The following is a 14,392-nucleotide window of genomic DNA, read 5'->3' on the forward strand; positions in this document are numbered from 1 at the left end:
ACAACGTCAAGAACAAGAACAAGAAGGCCAAGCAAATCGATGACAACATTTGTTGTTGGCGGTGCAGCTTTAAATGCAACAGCATCAACAACAACAACAACAACAAAAGCAATAGCTAGCAACAGCAGCAACTTCTTACTGACTGCAGCAACAAAATCACTGACATCAACAACAGGAACAGGGACAACAACAACAACAACTGGAACAACAACGAGAGGAACAGTAGCAGCTACAATGTCAACAACGACAACAAATTTGCCAACAACAGCGCAATTTGTGGACGCTTCGTTGACTTCGCTGTCATTAACGGCATCGTCAACCTCCTCCCCCGTCTCCACATCATTGCCGTCGTCCTCAGCAACCGCCTTGGAGCTGTTCTCAACAGTCGCCAGCAACATAACAGCAAATGCAAATGCCAATATCAGCAGCTCAATCGAGACCAGCGACCAACTCGAAGACAATTGGGTCGACGTATCCCTGCTGCTGTTCAAGGGCTTCATATTCTCGTCAATTATACTGGCCGCGGTGCTGGGGAATGCTCTGGTCATTATTTCGGTCCAACGTAATCGAAAATTGCGGTAAGTGAAGTGAGATCGAATGGCCACACAGCGGGTGAGTGATGGGTACCCAAGCAACAGGATGCCACTTGCATCCTTCCTTTACAACCTGCAACACGTAAACTGAAGCGTGCCAACTGCTACTGGCAACCATTCTGCAAACTGTGTATACACTCTTAAATGTAATATAAATGAGCGACAAGCGGAATAATAAAACATTAAATGAACTTAAATATGACACACGATGGCAATGACATGGCACCCCAGAGCTCTGCAGAGTGCATCCCACTGCACAAAACTGTAGCATACTATTGAGGGTGAGCTCTTTGTGTGTGCGTTCCCACAGCGCAACATTTATGCGGAGAAAATTGTTATGCATTTTTGGAAAATGGCTTTAAATTGTTAGTTGCTTGCCCTACCAAAGAAAATACGCAATCTTCAGTAGAATATGTTCTTGAGAATTGAAACTGCGCATAATTCAATAATCTATACTAAAAGTATAGCATACTTTTAGGCACGACATAAAATTTAATTGAACCCCAAGTCAAGGTAAAATGTTTTATTAAAGTTGAATAAACTATTATTTATAATCATATAACTAAAAGTTATCAAAATTTTGTTATATAATTGAATACTTGATAAGAGAGCTGTATGTAAGTTCACTTCAAATGTCAAAATGTCTTAATTAAAGTGTTGCATACTTTTTGCCTTGCCTAAAAGTTAAATAAAATCAACTTTAACAGAGAGGCGCTCTTGTGCAAGATGAGTGAAAATATGTATTTTATATTGGTCTTAAGCTGAAAGTGTAGGAAACTAACTAATTAAATTGTTGAATAAACAACTTTTACTTAAATTTTTCGATATTCACAACTGCTGCACTTCGTTATTACCTTAATATAGAGATAATGAAAATGTAGCATACTTTTATGCTGGACTTTAATTTTAGAACAGCGAAAGATGTTTTGGATGTGTGGAATAAAAAAAATAAAATTTATTTCAAATTTAATATTACTAAAAACTAGCTAACTATTAAATCAGATAAAATTTTTTTATAAGTTCAGTTCCTACTTGAATAAAAATGTAGAGTGCTTTAGGGCTTGCCTTAAAATTGAGTAAAGTCAAAATGCAGCAAAGTTATTTTAATCAAACTCAAGCCAAATATTGCGAATTGTTACAGCAGAGAAATTCAGAAGAGGCTAGCACGCAAGTCATGCTATTATTATTCACAAAATATGTAGCAGTATAAACGTGGCATTTGATGTATTTGGTGCAGGCGCTGAAATTTACCCTAGAGCTAAGACGACAGCTGCCTAGTCAGCCGAATGACTTATGACAGCCAGGGAAATTGCAACATTAAGCTGACCTGGCCTCCGACCCCCAACTACAGCAATGAAATGGAGTTCAACTGGGAGTGTAGATCAGAGCGGGTTGCGAAGAGCAGTGTTGGAATGGGGAGGAAGTGCGGCATTTGGTACACTACAAACAATTGCCATGTCATTCGCTTGACATGTCTTGGCGAATGGCGGATGGTGGTTTTACGTACCGTGAATCGCGACGTTCATTTAATGTAGCTCTTGCCTTTGTCTCATTCTCATTCGCAGCGTTATAACAAATTACTTTGTTGTGTCACTGGCGATGGCCGACATGTTGGTCGCCCTGTGTGCGATGACATTCAATGCGTCCGTGGAGCTGTCCGGCGGCAAGTGGATGTTTGGCCCCTTTATGTGCAATGTGTACAACAGTCTGGATGTTTATTTTTCCACAGCCAGCATACTGCATCTTTGTTGCATATCGGTCGATAGGTGAGTACATAAATTTTCTGCCACTAGTGTCTTAAGAATGGGACAAACTCACACACTAGTCAAGCGTTGATTTGCGGCCAAAGCCGCTTCAAATATAGAAGAACAATTAATCTTGCCTCCGGCAGCCGCAATCTCACTCGCACTCTCAATAAAAAGGCTCTGAGAACTGCGAATGGGAAGCAATTAATTACTGTGAAAGGCGCGCACATCAAAAGCAAACATTAAGCCGTGCCAAGGCGTATGATGAATGCGGCCCAAATGATTTGCAAACCGAGCATGGCCAGCTATGGAACGCCCTAGTCCCGGCACTTGTTAATTGGAGTTGCGGCCTAAACGGAAGTTTCGACCAGCTGGGACCCAAAATCAGCAAAACACACAACAATGGCGAATGCCCAGTGGCCACTGGACACCTCGACATCATACCATCATTTCATCATGGAGCCTTTTGTTTGTCCGTTTTAATTAATTTATATTTCACACACCTTTCGAGGGGGCGCAAAACACGCAGCTAAGCAAAATTCCAGTAAAAATAGAAATACGAGAAATGTTGTGCAAATTAATTAATGTTGTACATTGAAATTCCCCAGAGACTTCAATAAGCAAAAGAATTTTCATTATAAATGTATGGTAATAAATACGATTACAGGTAGTTAAAAAATAAAGGATTTGGTTCTCATAGAAAGTTTTACATCTGATTTGATTCGGTTGCTTGAGAACTCCTAGAATAGCGAAAGTTACCATGTCATTATTAAAACCGTTCCCTTCACTACAGATACTATGCCATAGTGCGACCCTTGGAGTATCCACTGAACATGACACACCGAACGGTTTGCTTCATGTTGGCCAATGTGTGGATATTGCCCGCCCTAATCTCTTTTACGCCCATTTTCCTGGGCTGGTACACGACCGCAGAGCACCTGAGGGAGGTCTCCCTACGTCCGGATCAATGCACGTTTGTGGTCAACAAGGCCTATGCTCTCATCTCGAGCTCAGTCAGCTTTTGGATACCTGGCATTGTTATGCTGGTTATGTACTGGCGCATCTTCAAGTGAGTGGCCATCAACTGTGACATCAATCGGCAATTGGCTTGTAATCTACCCCCTCTCCTCTCTCCTCTTTCCACACTGCTACACTTTGCGGTTTTTCCAGAGAGGCTGTGCGTCAGCGCAAGGCATTAAGCCGTACCAGCTCCAACATCCTGCTGAATAGCGTTCACATGGGTCACACCCAACAGCCTACCAATCTGAGCTACTTGCATCCCAGCGACTGCGATCTGAACACAAAGTCAGCACGAGAGGAAACAATCAGTGCAGTCAGCAATTTGGAGGTAAGTTCAAAAATCACATATCACTTATCACAGTTTAACTGATAAGAAATCTACTAAGTAATACATACACTCAGAAAAAAATGTCTCGTTTTCAACCCTGATATTCAGAAATTCGCCTTTAAATTGCTCTTTGACTTTGACTTTGATAATAGAAATTACATTTTTTAAATATTTTTCTAATGTTTTCTGAAATGTAATACTATTTTTCTGAAAAAGGGGACTCGGACCCGTAAAAATCGAAACATAATTTCTAAAATCAAGAATTTTTTTTCTAATACTTGGGGTAAATATTTCTAAATCTTTAAAATTTTATTTGTATGTTTCACAACAATACTTTCAGCCTATTTCTTAGAAATAAGGCCGCTTTACCATATTTAAAAATGTAATTTTTTAAAAACAGTTTTTATGGTAATTTATTGTACAATTAAGAAAAATATATCCGAAAAATATATATTTTATTTAACTATTTAGCGAGGATAATATTTTTTCTCAGTGTATAGTACACTTAATCAAATAATTGCTCTGAAAGAGTATAAAATTCACATATCCTTGCTTTTACTTTAAAATATAATTAAACTTAATGAATCTTATTATTTATAATAAAACAAGAACAAGAAAAACCATTCTGCAAAATAAGGACTGTGATTTCTTTATTTTTTAAGAACCAAGGCTACAAAGTTTTAATAATAAAAATTAATATGAAAAAGGATAGATTTTATTGATTGAGCCATGGAGCAAATTTTAAATAATTTTGTCAGCAATTTTAAGTTTTCATGCTTTTTTAAATCCTTTCAAATTATTTAAGAAAAAGGTTTCTCAGTTTTGGTCAGAACAATTATTTGACTAACTGTATATCATATGTGTAATCGGCCTCACAGGACATGCTGCAGACGGCCACCGATGAGGACGATGATAAGGACGAGTGCGATGAACTGCGAGTGCCATCGCCGCCTCCTCGTCGCCTGAGTCGCAGCAGCATCGACTTGCGTGACCTCGAGCAGGAGCGTTATGAGAAGGTCACGCACACGGATAGCGCTCCATCGATGATGGCCCTTCAGCAGCAGCTCGGCGGCAATCAGCTGCAGACGGCAGCGCCCGTGTTTAATCCACAAATCTGGATAGAGACGCTGGTGAGCAAGGCGCCACAGCAGCCACATGCAAATCCTGCCGGATGTACAGCAGTACAACAGCAGCTGAGCCTGACAAGCGGCAGCGGGAATAGCGAGCAGGAGCCGGAGTCAACGGCCTATCGTGTATTTGGCCTAAACAGCGATGAGAGCGAGACGACGGATCAGTATGACACACACTTGCCACTGGCGGAGGACAACAAGGAACTGAAGCGACTCATCGAGGACAACTATCTGTACTTTAAGAAGCAAACGGGAGCGGCAGGGGGAAAGTATGCGGCGTTGAGTGAATCAGATTTCATCCGCTTGAAATCGGGAGCTGCTGCAACTGGTCACAAAGCCACATTAGCGTCAAGTGACTCGGAGTTTTTGCGGACCATTAGTGAATCAAAGGCACCGGGTCAAGTGGCGGGCAAAGAGAAAGGCTTCAATTTCATGTCACTGTTGGCCAAAACCAAACGCTCCAGCGCCGAGTGCTTTGCTCTCGAAAAGAAGCGTCAGCACGCGACCTCTGAGGGTTCGAGTTTCTTTCGACGGTCACGCAACCGCAAATTGTCCCACAGCTACAATGGCGGAGCTGGCGGCAGCAAGGAACGCAGGGTTGAGCAGCGGGCGCGACAACATAGCGACACCGACTCGACGCCCAACAAACCGGACATCCTGCTGGACATTAATGTGCTCAGCGAGCAGAATGCGGCCACTGCAACGGATGGTCAGCTCATCAAGCAATTCAGCGATGGTTTGCAGCTAATTGACTTTGGCAGCGATGCGGCAGCGATGGTCGGCGTTGGAGTTGGAGTCACGCGCGATGAACTCGCTCAACTGGCGGACTGCTTTGTGGAGTCACCCAAGCAGCCGGCTACACCGCCACCATCGTTGTCGCCGCCAGAGCTGCCGGAGCAGAGCGGCATGCTCATCACGAACAGCTCGGAGCTGGCCGAGATCTTTCGCTCGCTGAGCTTTCCAATGGGCGAGCAGTCGAAGTCTAGGCGTCAGGCGGCGGCGTCGTCGTCGTCGTCGTCGGCGGCAGCGCCACAACGTATGAGCACGCTGAGCGATCAGGTGTGTGCCAACTATCTGATGTCCCCACCGAATACGCCAGCAGCTGTTAATGCCGTTGGCAACTCCAATTCGCAGTCGGCATCCATTAACGTATACTTCCTGTCGCCGCCGCCGCATACAGCCGGCTATACGCCAAGTGACACCTCCACCGTATCCCTGGACGTCGTCACCACACTGCCGGTGCCGCAGTCATCTGCTCAGCAACAACAACAACAACAACAACAGCATCCTCTCAACATATCACCCAAGCCCGAAATAATACTCGACTCGACACTTTCCCCGGTGGACAGCGGCAACGATGTCGGCCTTGGCTTGGCCGAGAACAAGGATGTCACCTCGCCGCTGTTGAAGCGTACAGATAGCACCACCGAAGCGGATGTGGGCGCATCCGGCAACCGACAACGTTGCAGCATTCTCACTGGTTACGAGGGCATTCAGACGGTGCGCAAGCGACAAGCCTCGGTGGTTACCTACGATGTCAACGTCATCAATTTCTCGCAGGAGCATAGCGACAGTCGCAGCTACATTCCCATGGGACGGGTCTCCACCAGCTCGGCGAGTAAGTACCTCGGGCAAAACTTCCTATTGCCATGGGCGAATCATCAAAAAGGTCAGCAATCAACAAGGTCAAGGTCACGGCTCCGCTTCACTGACAATCAAAAGTTGAGTCAATGAATTATGATTTCTGACTTTGTATTTAAATTAATCGCATTTGATTCAATCGCAAGTCAGTCAAATTTGTGTGCAAACGTCTCAGAAGAAGGAGTCGAATTGACCTTGTTTATTATCAGCTGCCAGTTGATAGTTCGTCCATTGATTAGATGGCGCTTTATAGATTGTAGCTCTTCAACCGAACGTAGCCAGGCAGCAAACAAATAGAGCAGCTTTAACTATTGCCTATAGCACTGTAGTCGTATTGTTATTACGCATACGCCTAGTTGATCCAAGCAGCGATCGATTGAGACTTGAGAATTTAAATGTTTGTTGCACTCGTACAGTTGTCGTAACGATTGTCCTCTCCTCTTCTTTCACGTGTATCCTTTCACTGTTTCGCGCTCTGTCGACTGCATGGCATGACAACTGTTTGGGATGTGCCCCACCCAAGAACAACCACTTTAAATACTTGTGACATGTTAATAAATGCATATGTATGTGTCTCTTACTATCCTAATCTTTTTCTCTGTCTATTTCTCTCTCACTCTATCTCTATATTTCGATCTATATACACATCTTTCAATCTGTCTCTTTCTGTATGTGCATTACTTTGTGTGTTTGTTAATTAAACCATCAAATTGTGTTCAACTCACAAAAACAAAATCAAAAACTTTTCCAACTCAAATTGTCGTCGTCCCACCAAAAACAAAATAAATGAAATGAAATGAAAACTTCAAGCAGAGCCAGAATTTTCCAATAAATCCTCGCTAATACGACGCGGCGGCATCTGCATTTTTGTGGATGAAGACGAGGCCGAGATCATTGAACAGAAACCGCATGGCATTACCTTTGCCACGGCTGCCAGCCCGCTGGCCAAATGTCCGCTCTGTGGGGCCGAGATCAGCGCCACCACAGGCACTACAACCACCACAACCACCACAACTACCACAACCACCGACACCAACACCTCAGTCAGTGCAAGTAGTAAACGTAGTAGTCACATCCCAGATCCAGCTCCAGCTCCAGTTCCAGCTCCAGTCCCAGCTCTGGCTTCTGGGCAGGAGCAAGCACGCTTCTGGCACAAACGAAAGGCGGCGGTCGCAGCATTCTGGCAGCAGAATAAAAATCGGAAGCAGCGCTTCAAAACCGGATGTAGACACTGTGGTGCAACCGGTGAGTTGTTTTCTCATCTCCACAGCAAACACAGTCCATTCGAAACGAACCTCAATCCCACTTCCACTCCACTATCTCTTTCGATCTCTTTCTTGCTCTGTCTAATTCTCTATCTATCTCTCTTTATCGCATTGCCTGTTGCTATCTTTGTCATGCTCATACGTCATGCATATCCATTGATAAACTCCCCGTAACTGTGACATTTATGCGATCTAAACACACAACCCACAAAAGTTGCATCCTTTGCTTCAGTTTACGAAATTCAACTATTTTTGTAAATATAATTTCAACTTTTTTAACAATAAGTCGTTGATAAAGAAAAATCAACCTTCGTTCAAGTTTATACTTTGCAATAAGTTTATACCAAAAAAGTTTAGTAATTGAACAAAATATCAAAAGAGAGAAAATAAGGTTTTCGATTGAAAATAATGTTTTCGAGGAAAATTTAAGAAACAAAATTATAACAATCTTTTGTAGTTTTATGGAAAAAATCTATTGCATATACAAATAGAATAACTTCTCTTAAAAAGTATCTTGAACTTCACATATTTATAGATAAGGATTTTCTTGATTTCAGACGCAGCTAAGCAGATTTAATATATCAAAGAGTAAAATACACTGAGTAACGTCAAGTATCAATATTTCCAGCCGAATCAATGTCATGAAATCAAACCCAAATCCCCAACTAATGCCCAGTCCCAACTTGACTAAGGTCATTACAAAATCTTTCCCAAACTGCTCATCGACTCACTTCTCCCGAGGTGTCTGGGATGTTAACACGCTCAGCCCCTTCGGGTTTAAACGCATGGATGACCATGCTCCAAAGGACTCCCTTCGGTGCTCTCAAGCTGTACATAATTGCTTCCGTTTTGCACGTGCATTTGCTTTGCTTTCCAACGTCCACTTGGCTATGTTTTTTTTTTTTGCATTATGATTTCTTACCCAGTTGGACGGGGCTTCCGCACTCCGTTCCACCGTTCCCCGCATACCTCTTCCCACCGCTGGAGGTCGAGGACAAACTTGTTAGCCACTTCCTGTTGCTTACTGTTGTCTGTTTGTCAGTCTGTCGTCTGATTTGTTTTTCTTTCTGTTTTTATGTACATACTTTTACTTTTCACTGCTGTTTATGTTATTGTATGTATGTGCGTGCGTGTGTGTGTGTGTGTGTGTATGTGTGTGGGAGCGGTGGGTTAACGCTGTATATCTTTGCGATAACAAGTGTCCTGTGTAAATATTTTCAATTGTTTGCTTCGTTTTTATTACTTTGCCAACGCACATATACACAAACAATTTCTTTACACTCACAGACACATCTCGAAAACAGTTAAATGGCGCGGCGAACAGTTGGGAAAGGCGCTTAACTGTCTACGGGGGAGGAGGTGGAAGGTGGGAGGGATGTGAATTGTTTATCATCGATACAACAAGAACAACCAACAATATTAATGTCAAAGTTAAACATGCCAACACATGACCCGTCACACATGGTGTTACACACAAAATGCCAGGCATTACTTGTACCCCCGCCCGCCACACACACACACGTACACACACACAAACAACAAGCACACACACTCAGAGAGCTTTTGGCATCATATTCTTAACAGACTGCAAGAGAACTTGTGCCAAACTTGAAATTTAACTAATCAGTCAGTTTCTGTCTCTTTTTCACTCACTCTCTCTATCTCTCACTATATGTATCTTTCACTCTCTCTCCGTTTCTTATCGAATCTCATCAAAATCTTTATCTGGTACGACAGGCGGATCAGTGCGACCCGCGAAAGGTTGGAAGGCCGAGCACAAAGCAGCTCGCACTTTGGGCATTATAATGGGTGTCTTTCTGCTCTGTTGGTTGCCCTTTTTTCTATGGTAAGTAATAATCCCTCCCGTAAATCGTCGGTTCATCGCTCAGTTTAACAACCGTTAGGTATGTCATCACATCGCTTTGTGGAGCCGCCTGTCCCTGCCCGGATGTGCTCGTCCTGGTCCTATTCTGGATTGGATACTTCAACTCAACGCTCAATCCTCTCATCTATGCTTACTTCAATCGAGATTTTCGCGATGCCTTTCGCAATACCCTCGAGTGTGTGCTGCCCTGCCTAGAGAAGCGCAATCCCTACAATGCATACTACGTCTAGAAAACCCCTAAATATCCCTACAATCACTTGAGTGTCCGTGTAAGTGATAACACAAAAATTTCCCATTCATTCATAAACAACTTAGGTTAAGCCTTCGAGCTAAGCAATACTCAATGTGTGTTTGTTACGTATACGTATTATACCCTATATAAAAGTCTACTTTAGTATTCAGATTTAAGCAACGCTTGGGACTAGATCTAAGAAAATATGTTGCATGTACCCCAATAAAAGCTGCACTTTCAATGTGTGTCTACAAGAAAATATACGTAATATCGAAAATTAGGTATTTCTATGACCCTAGTCATAAGTAAATTATGCATATAGTAAACGATTCTCGAAATCGAAGCAATTAAGCAAAGCCACTAGAAAATACAAAGAGTGAATAATACAATTTAGCAGAAATTATGATTAAGTTACATTCTTCGGTTAATCTTCGAAGTTAAGAGTACTCTTTCCAGCTAATTCTGATAGAGAAATCCGATAGATATTTAATTTCAAAGTGTTCAGACAGACAAAAACTCAAGGTATACGCCAAAAGACTATACGAACTACGAGATCATCGAGAATGAAATCGATTTTAAACTAGATGTTAACGAATTCCGATCTTGAAATTATTTTGGAAAGAGTATAAGCATATTCCTAACTTGTTGTTAAACGCCTATCTTAGATTATCAAATATAATTCGTCTTAAATCTAACCTAAAACTTAACTCAATTGTCTGTGTCATAAAGAATTTTCAAGCTTATTGACAATCTAAAAAAAAACAAGAGAATCCATTCGTAAATTGTAAAAAAAAATACATGTGTTATATGGTTTATATATGGTTTCCTTTTTGAGTTTAAGCTACTTTTGTGATACCTAGTAAAGGGAACTTGAATTAATTCAATTTTCGTTTAAATTGTTTAACGATTTCTGTGTGCATTCAGCTGTATGTTTAAAGCGAAGCGACCGAAATGCAATCTCGACTAATATATATAATACATACAATATATATATAAATATAATTATTTCTATGTATTTACTTGCTGAAAACTAAATAATTGCATATTAAACTGTGAAAACGAAGACTTTTCTTTAAACATTTTCTGAGAGTGGACGTTGCTTTCGCGCATTCACTGTAGATTGCGTCTATAAATAAGAGAGCAAGTAGAATACATATATGAGTAAATAACGTATTCATATATGTAGCTTCCACTTGGCTGGGATAGTCAATGGCAGCAGATGCTGCTGGTCAGTTTTGTTGTGAATCTCTTGCCAGATGCCCAACATTGAATACACCTCCTCTGAGGGGCACGATGGGGACGCCACTTGCGTGGCGTACTTTCGCAATCAGCTGTTTTCCGGCGGAGCGGATGGCAAAATACGCGTAGGTATTCCTGAGTTCAGTCAGTCAGTCATTAATCCGCTTACGTCGGCGACCCTTTCACAGATTTGGTCGGATTCCCTACAGTTGCTGTCGACAGTAAACGCTCACGATGCGTATATCTATTGCATGGCCGTGAATGAACATGGGAAGCTTTATTCGAGCAGCTGTGATGGTCAGGTTAAGTACATGCTTCCTCCGTACGAGGATGCATCCGTGCAGGAGCTCTTCCGCTGCGATGACGCCATCCAGGCAATGTATTGCGATGGCGCTGTCCTCTATACGGGCGATGACAAGGGCGTGGTCACCACTTGGAGCAACGACCGCATGCTATTCAAGTACAATCTGGTGGAGGAAGTCAAGTCATTAGCCGGCGAAGAAAAGCTCATTTATACAGTGCGGGATCTGGATGTGGTCATATCTTCAATTGTGGAGGGGAAGTCCGGCAAGTACAGTAACAAGGCTGTATTGCCTGGAAAGTCGCCTTTAACGCTCCTCGGGCCAATGGTGAATGGCAAGCGAAGCTATCTGGCGTTTCCCGATCGCACTGGCATGGGATTGCAACTGGTGAACAATTTGCCAGAGCACAAGTTCTCTCACATTTGGCAAATGCCGGTATGTTTATTGCTCTTATTCTCCCAAATCTCTTGCTGATTTCTATCGTTTGCCTTCCAGCAATGCCATGATTGGATTATGAATAGCATTTGCGGAGACGAACAGCATTTGTATTCCGGAGGCTATGACAATAAGGTCAAAGGTTGGACCGATTTGGCAGCAACTCAACCTCGAGCACTCGGCGAAGTTGAAGTCGGCAGCTGTGTGAATTACATTTGTTGTGGCGCCAACAATGCTGTGTACATTGCAAGCGGAGATGGCTTCGTTCGATGCGCCAAATTTGAATAGGTGCTTTATAAAATTAAATTTAAATCACCAAAATTGTACAGAATCACCATATATAATATGATGTAAAAATGTAATTGTTGTGAACGAATTTTCGCAGTTTAAAATATATGATTCGTTTGGATTTTTATATTTTTGAAAGACGTTGCCACCTGGCTGAGAAAGTTGCTGCTTATTTAAAAATTGGCACAAATTTTAGAAGAATGAAGTGAGAAGTAGAGAAGTGATAAGCTCCCAGCCTTCATAAAAATTTTCACTTTTATTTAATCTAATTTTCATTAAAAAATTATAATTAATTGGTGAAAACTAACAAAATTTAAATTGTTTAATGTTGTCAATTTCCAGCACTGTCACTTCGGTTTCAAGTGCTGCCGGACAGTTGCAAAATGTTGTTCAAATATGCAACTATTAGCTGTCCGGCAACATTGATAAACAATTGTGTTAAATTTGTATTTTCTTTAACCAATTTGAATAAAACGGGGTGACCAACACGATGTCACATCCCGTTCAGACCAAAGAACATCCACGCAAGTATCCGTTTGTCCACATGCGCATAGCGGATCACTCAGTGCTGGACACAATAGAGGGACGTCACAATTGCCGGCACTGCAATCGCTCCAGGAAGTTCTTCTGCTACAGCTGCTACGTTCCCGTGGGAGAGCTGGGACAGCTGCTGCCTCGGGTGGAATTGCCAATCCAAATAGACATAATCAAGCACAAGAAGGAGATTGATGGCAAGAGCACGGCGGTGCATGCGGCAGTGCTAGCTCCCGACAATGTGCGAATCTACACATATCCAGATATACCCGATTACAGAGAGAAAGACGGTGCGGTGCTCATCTTTCCCAGTGCAACGAGTCTCACAGTGCCGCAGCTGTTTGAACGCAATGTTCAGCTGAAGATTGACGACAACTATGGACTGCCCAAAGGCCATCACATGGGAACAATGCTGCGACGACGAATGGACGAGGTTGTGGGTGAAACTGAATCGGAGCAAGGCTCAAAACGCTACACATACGACAATTTGCCCATCCGTCGAGCTATTTTCATTGACAGCACCTGGAACCAGAGTCGAAGCATCTATGCGGACGAACGTGTTCGTCGCCTGCGCACTGTGGTCCTCCAGAATCGCTTGTCGCAGTTCTGGCGTCATCAGCGAGGAAGTCCCCGTTGGTATCTGGCCACTATCGAGGCCATTCATCAGTTCCTGCTGGAGCTGCACGTGAACGCGTGGGGTCTCAACGCGGAATACCGAGGATTGGACAACCTAGAGATTACCGAGGGCTTCCACCAGCTGGCAGCTCCTCTGACGATGCAAGCTCCCACAGAATGCATTAATCGCGAGTCTCCATATAATGGACACTATGACAATATGTTGTTTTTCTTTGCAAACATGTATGATCTCATACACAAGTACTATGATCACAACGATCTAATATCGTACCGTCGTCCAATTTAAGTTTTGTTAATTTATTTTAAAGTGGAATAAAACTCAAAGTTACTTTTACTTCTTCTTCTTCTTTCCCTCGTCTCCTGAATCGCCAGCCTGTGTCTTCTGCTCGGTATTCACCGGCTTCTGCCATTTCAGAGGATTGCTGCGATAAAAAGGCCACGGGGGAATGGTAATCTAAGGCGGAAAGACGTAATTGGCAACAGGTCACAGATAAAGTTTATTTAGATAACTTACCAGAGAGGAAAGCAGGAACCCAACGCCCAGTATGTAAACGGTTTGCGAGAACTGTTGGACAAATGCTCCATAGACGAGTCCAATGACTCCAAAGAACGTTATAATGAGACGCGACCAGCGCTCTGCTTTGGCCTGGCCCACAAAGTCCTGAGAAACACACACTAGTTATAAAGCGTTGACTGTTGCAACTTTAAATCGGTTACACTCACCATATGCGTTTGTATATCGAACATTTTGAGATTTCTGACGATTTTCGTACTTGTCCCGTAAACAATTTTGGTTGCGGCACGTCAGCAGTCTGACACCAGGTGCAAGGGCTGCCACCCTACAAAATTTCCCTATCTGGCAGCTTGTTCTAATTTAATCAAAATGAAAATTTGGTTGAACTCAAGTAAATTCACCTAAATTGGAATTTTTCTTAATTTTGAAGCTTGAATTTTTTAAATTTTTTGCAGAATTTTTGTTGGAATCTTATCGATTTTTTTAAAATAATTTTCTTTCTTTTTAGAATTAAATTTGGTAGTTTCTCTCCCCGAGGGTTGACGAACTTAAAACCTTTATTAATATGTTTTCATTATTTTTTTCTAATTTCCTATTTTTAATTT

General features: G+C 42.3%; 4 protein-coding genes across 4 annotated transcripts; 3 read left to right on the plus strand and 1 right to left on the minus strand.

Annotated features, from left to right (window-relative positions):
- Positions 1-243: 243 nt before the first annotated feature.
- Positions 244-10,601, plus strand: LOC117792134 (octopamine receptor beta-3R; the record flags this gene model as incomplete). The annotated part of the gene is made up of 8 exons (XM_034632133.1): positions 244-578; positions 2,159-2,359; positions 3,132-3,407; positions 3,509-3,686; positions 4,565-6,434; positions 7,271-7,702; positions 9,460-9,568; positions 9,627-10,601. Coding segments are annotated over 8 exons (3,612 nt in total), but the record flags the coding sequence as incomplete, so codon positions are not given.
- Positions 10,602-11,088: 487 nt separating this feature from the next.
- Positions 11,089-12,136, plus strand: LOC117792135. Its single transcript, XM_034632134.1, has 3 exons — positions 11,089-11,203; positions 11,267-11,815; positions 11,876-12,136. The coding sequence occupies exons 1-3, from the start codon at positions 11,096-11,098 to the stop codon at positions 12,101-12,103; spliced, it is 885 nt and encodes a 294-aa protein (XP_034488025.1). The 5' UTR covers positions 11,089-11,095; the 3' UTR covers positions 12,104-12,136.
- Positions 12,137-12,517: 381 nt separating this feature from the next.
- LOC117791849 (DTW domain-containing protein 1) lies at positions 12,518-13,607 on the plus strand. Its single transcript, XM_034631749.1, has one exon. The coding sequence runs from the start codon at positions 12,594-12,596 to the stop codon at positions 13,557-13,559; it is 966 nt and encodes a 321-aa protein (XP_034487640.1). The 5' UTR covers positions 12,518-12,593; the 3' UTR covers positions 13,560-13,607.
- On the minus strand, positions 13,555-14,102 carry LOC117791850 (signal peptidase complex subunit 1). Its single transcript, XM_034631750.1, has 3 exons — positions 13,997-14,102; positions 13,788-13,934; positions 13,555-13,727 (listed from the first exon to the last, which is right to left on the minus strand). The coding sequence occupies exons 1-3, from the start codon at positions 14,018-14,020 to the stop codon at positions 13,605-13,607; spliced, it is 294 nt and encodes a 97-aa protein (XP_034487641.1). The 5' UTR covers positions 14,021-14,102; the 3' UTR covers positions 13,555-13,604.
- Between the last annotated feature and the right edge of the window lie 290 nt (positions 14,103-14,392).

The sequence above is a fragment of the Drosophila innubila genome, assembly GCF_004354385.1.
Source record: "Drosophila innubila isolate TH190305 chromosome 3R unlocalized genomic scaffold, UK_Dinn_1.0 2_E_3R, whole genome shotgun sequence".
In the NCBI taxonomy this organism is placed as follows: Eukaryota; Metazoa; Arthropoda; class Insecta; order Diptera; family Drosophilidae; genus Drosophila; species Drosophila innubila.

Excerpts from the sequence above, each read along its gene's own strand:
- LOC117792135 (XM_034632134.1), top strand. The coding sequence starts at position 11,096 with ATGCCCAACATTGAATACACCTCCTCTGAGGGGCACGATGGGGACGCC. Across the intron at positions 11,204-11,266 it reads GAGCGGATGGCAAAATACGC|ATTTGGTCGGATTCCCTACA; the intron begins GTAGGTATTCCT and ends ACCCTTTCACAG. Across the intron at positions 11,816-11,875 it reads CTCACATTTGGCAAATGCCG|CAATGCCATGATTGGATTAT; the intron begins GTATGTTTATTG and ends TTTGCCTTCCAG.
- LOC117791849 (XM_034631749.1), top strand. The coding sequence starts at position 12,594 with ATGTCACATCCCGTTCAGACCAAAGAACATCCACGCAAGTATCCGTTT.
- LOC117791850 (XM_034631750.1), bottom strand. The coding sequence starts at position 14,020 with ATGTTCGATATACAAACGCATATG. Across the intron at positions 13,935-13,996 it reads TCGATATACAAACGCATATG|GACTTTGTGGGCCAGGCCAA; the intron begins GTGAGTGTAACC and ends TGTGTTTCTCAG. Across the intron at positions 13,728-13,787 it reads GGTTCCTGCTTTCCTCTCTG|ATTACCATTCCCCCGTGGCC; the intron begins GTAAGTTATCTA and ends TTTCCGCCTTAG.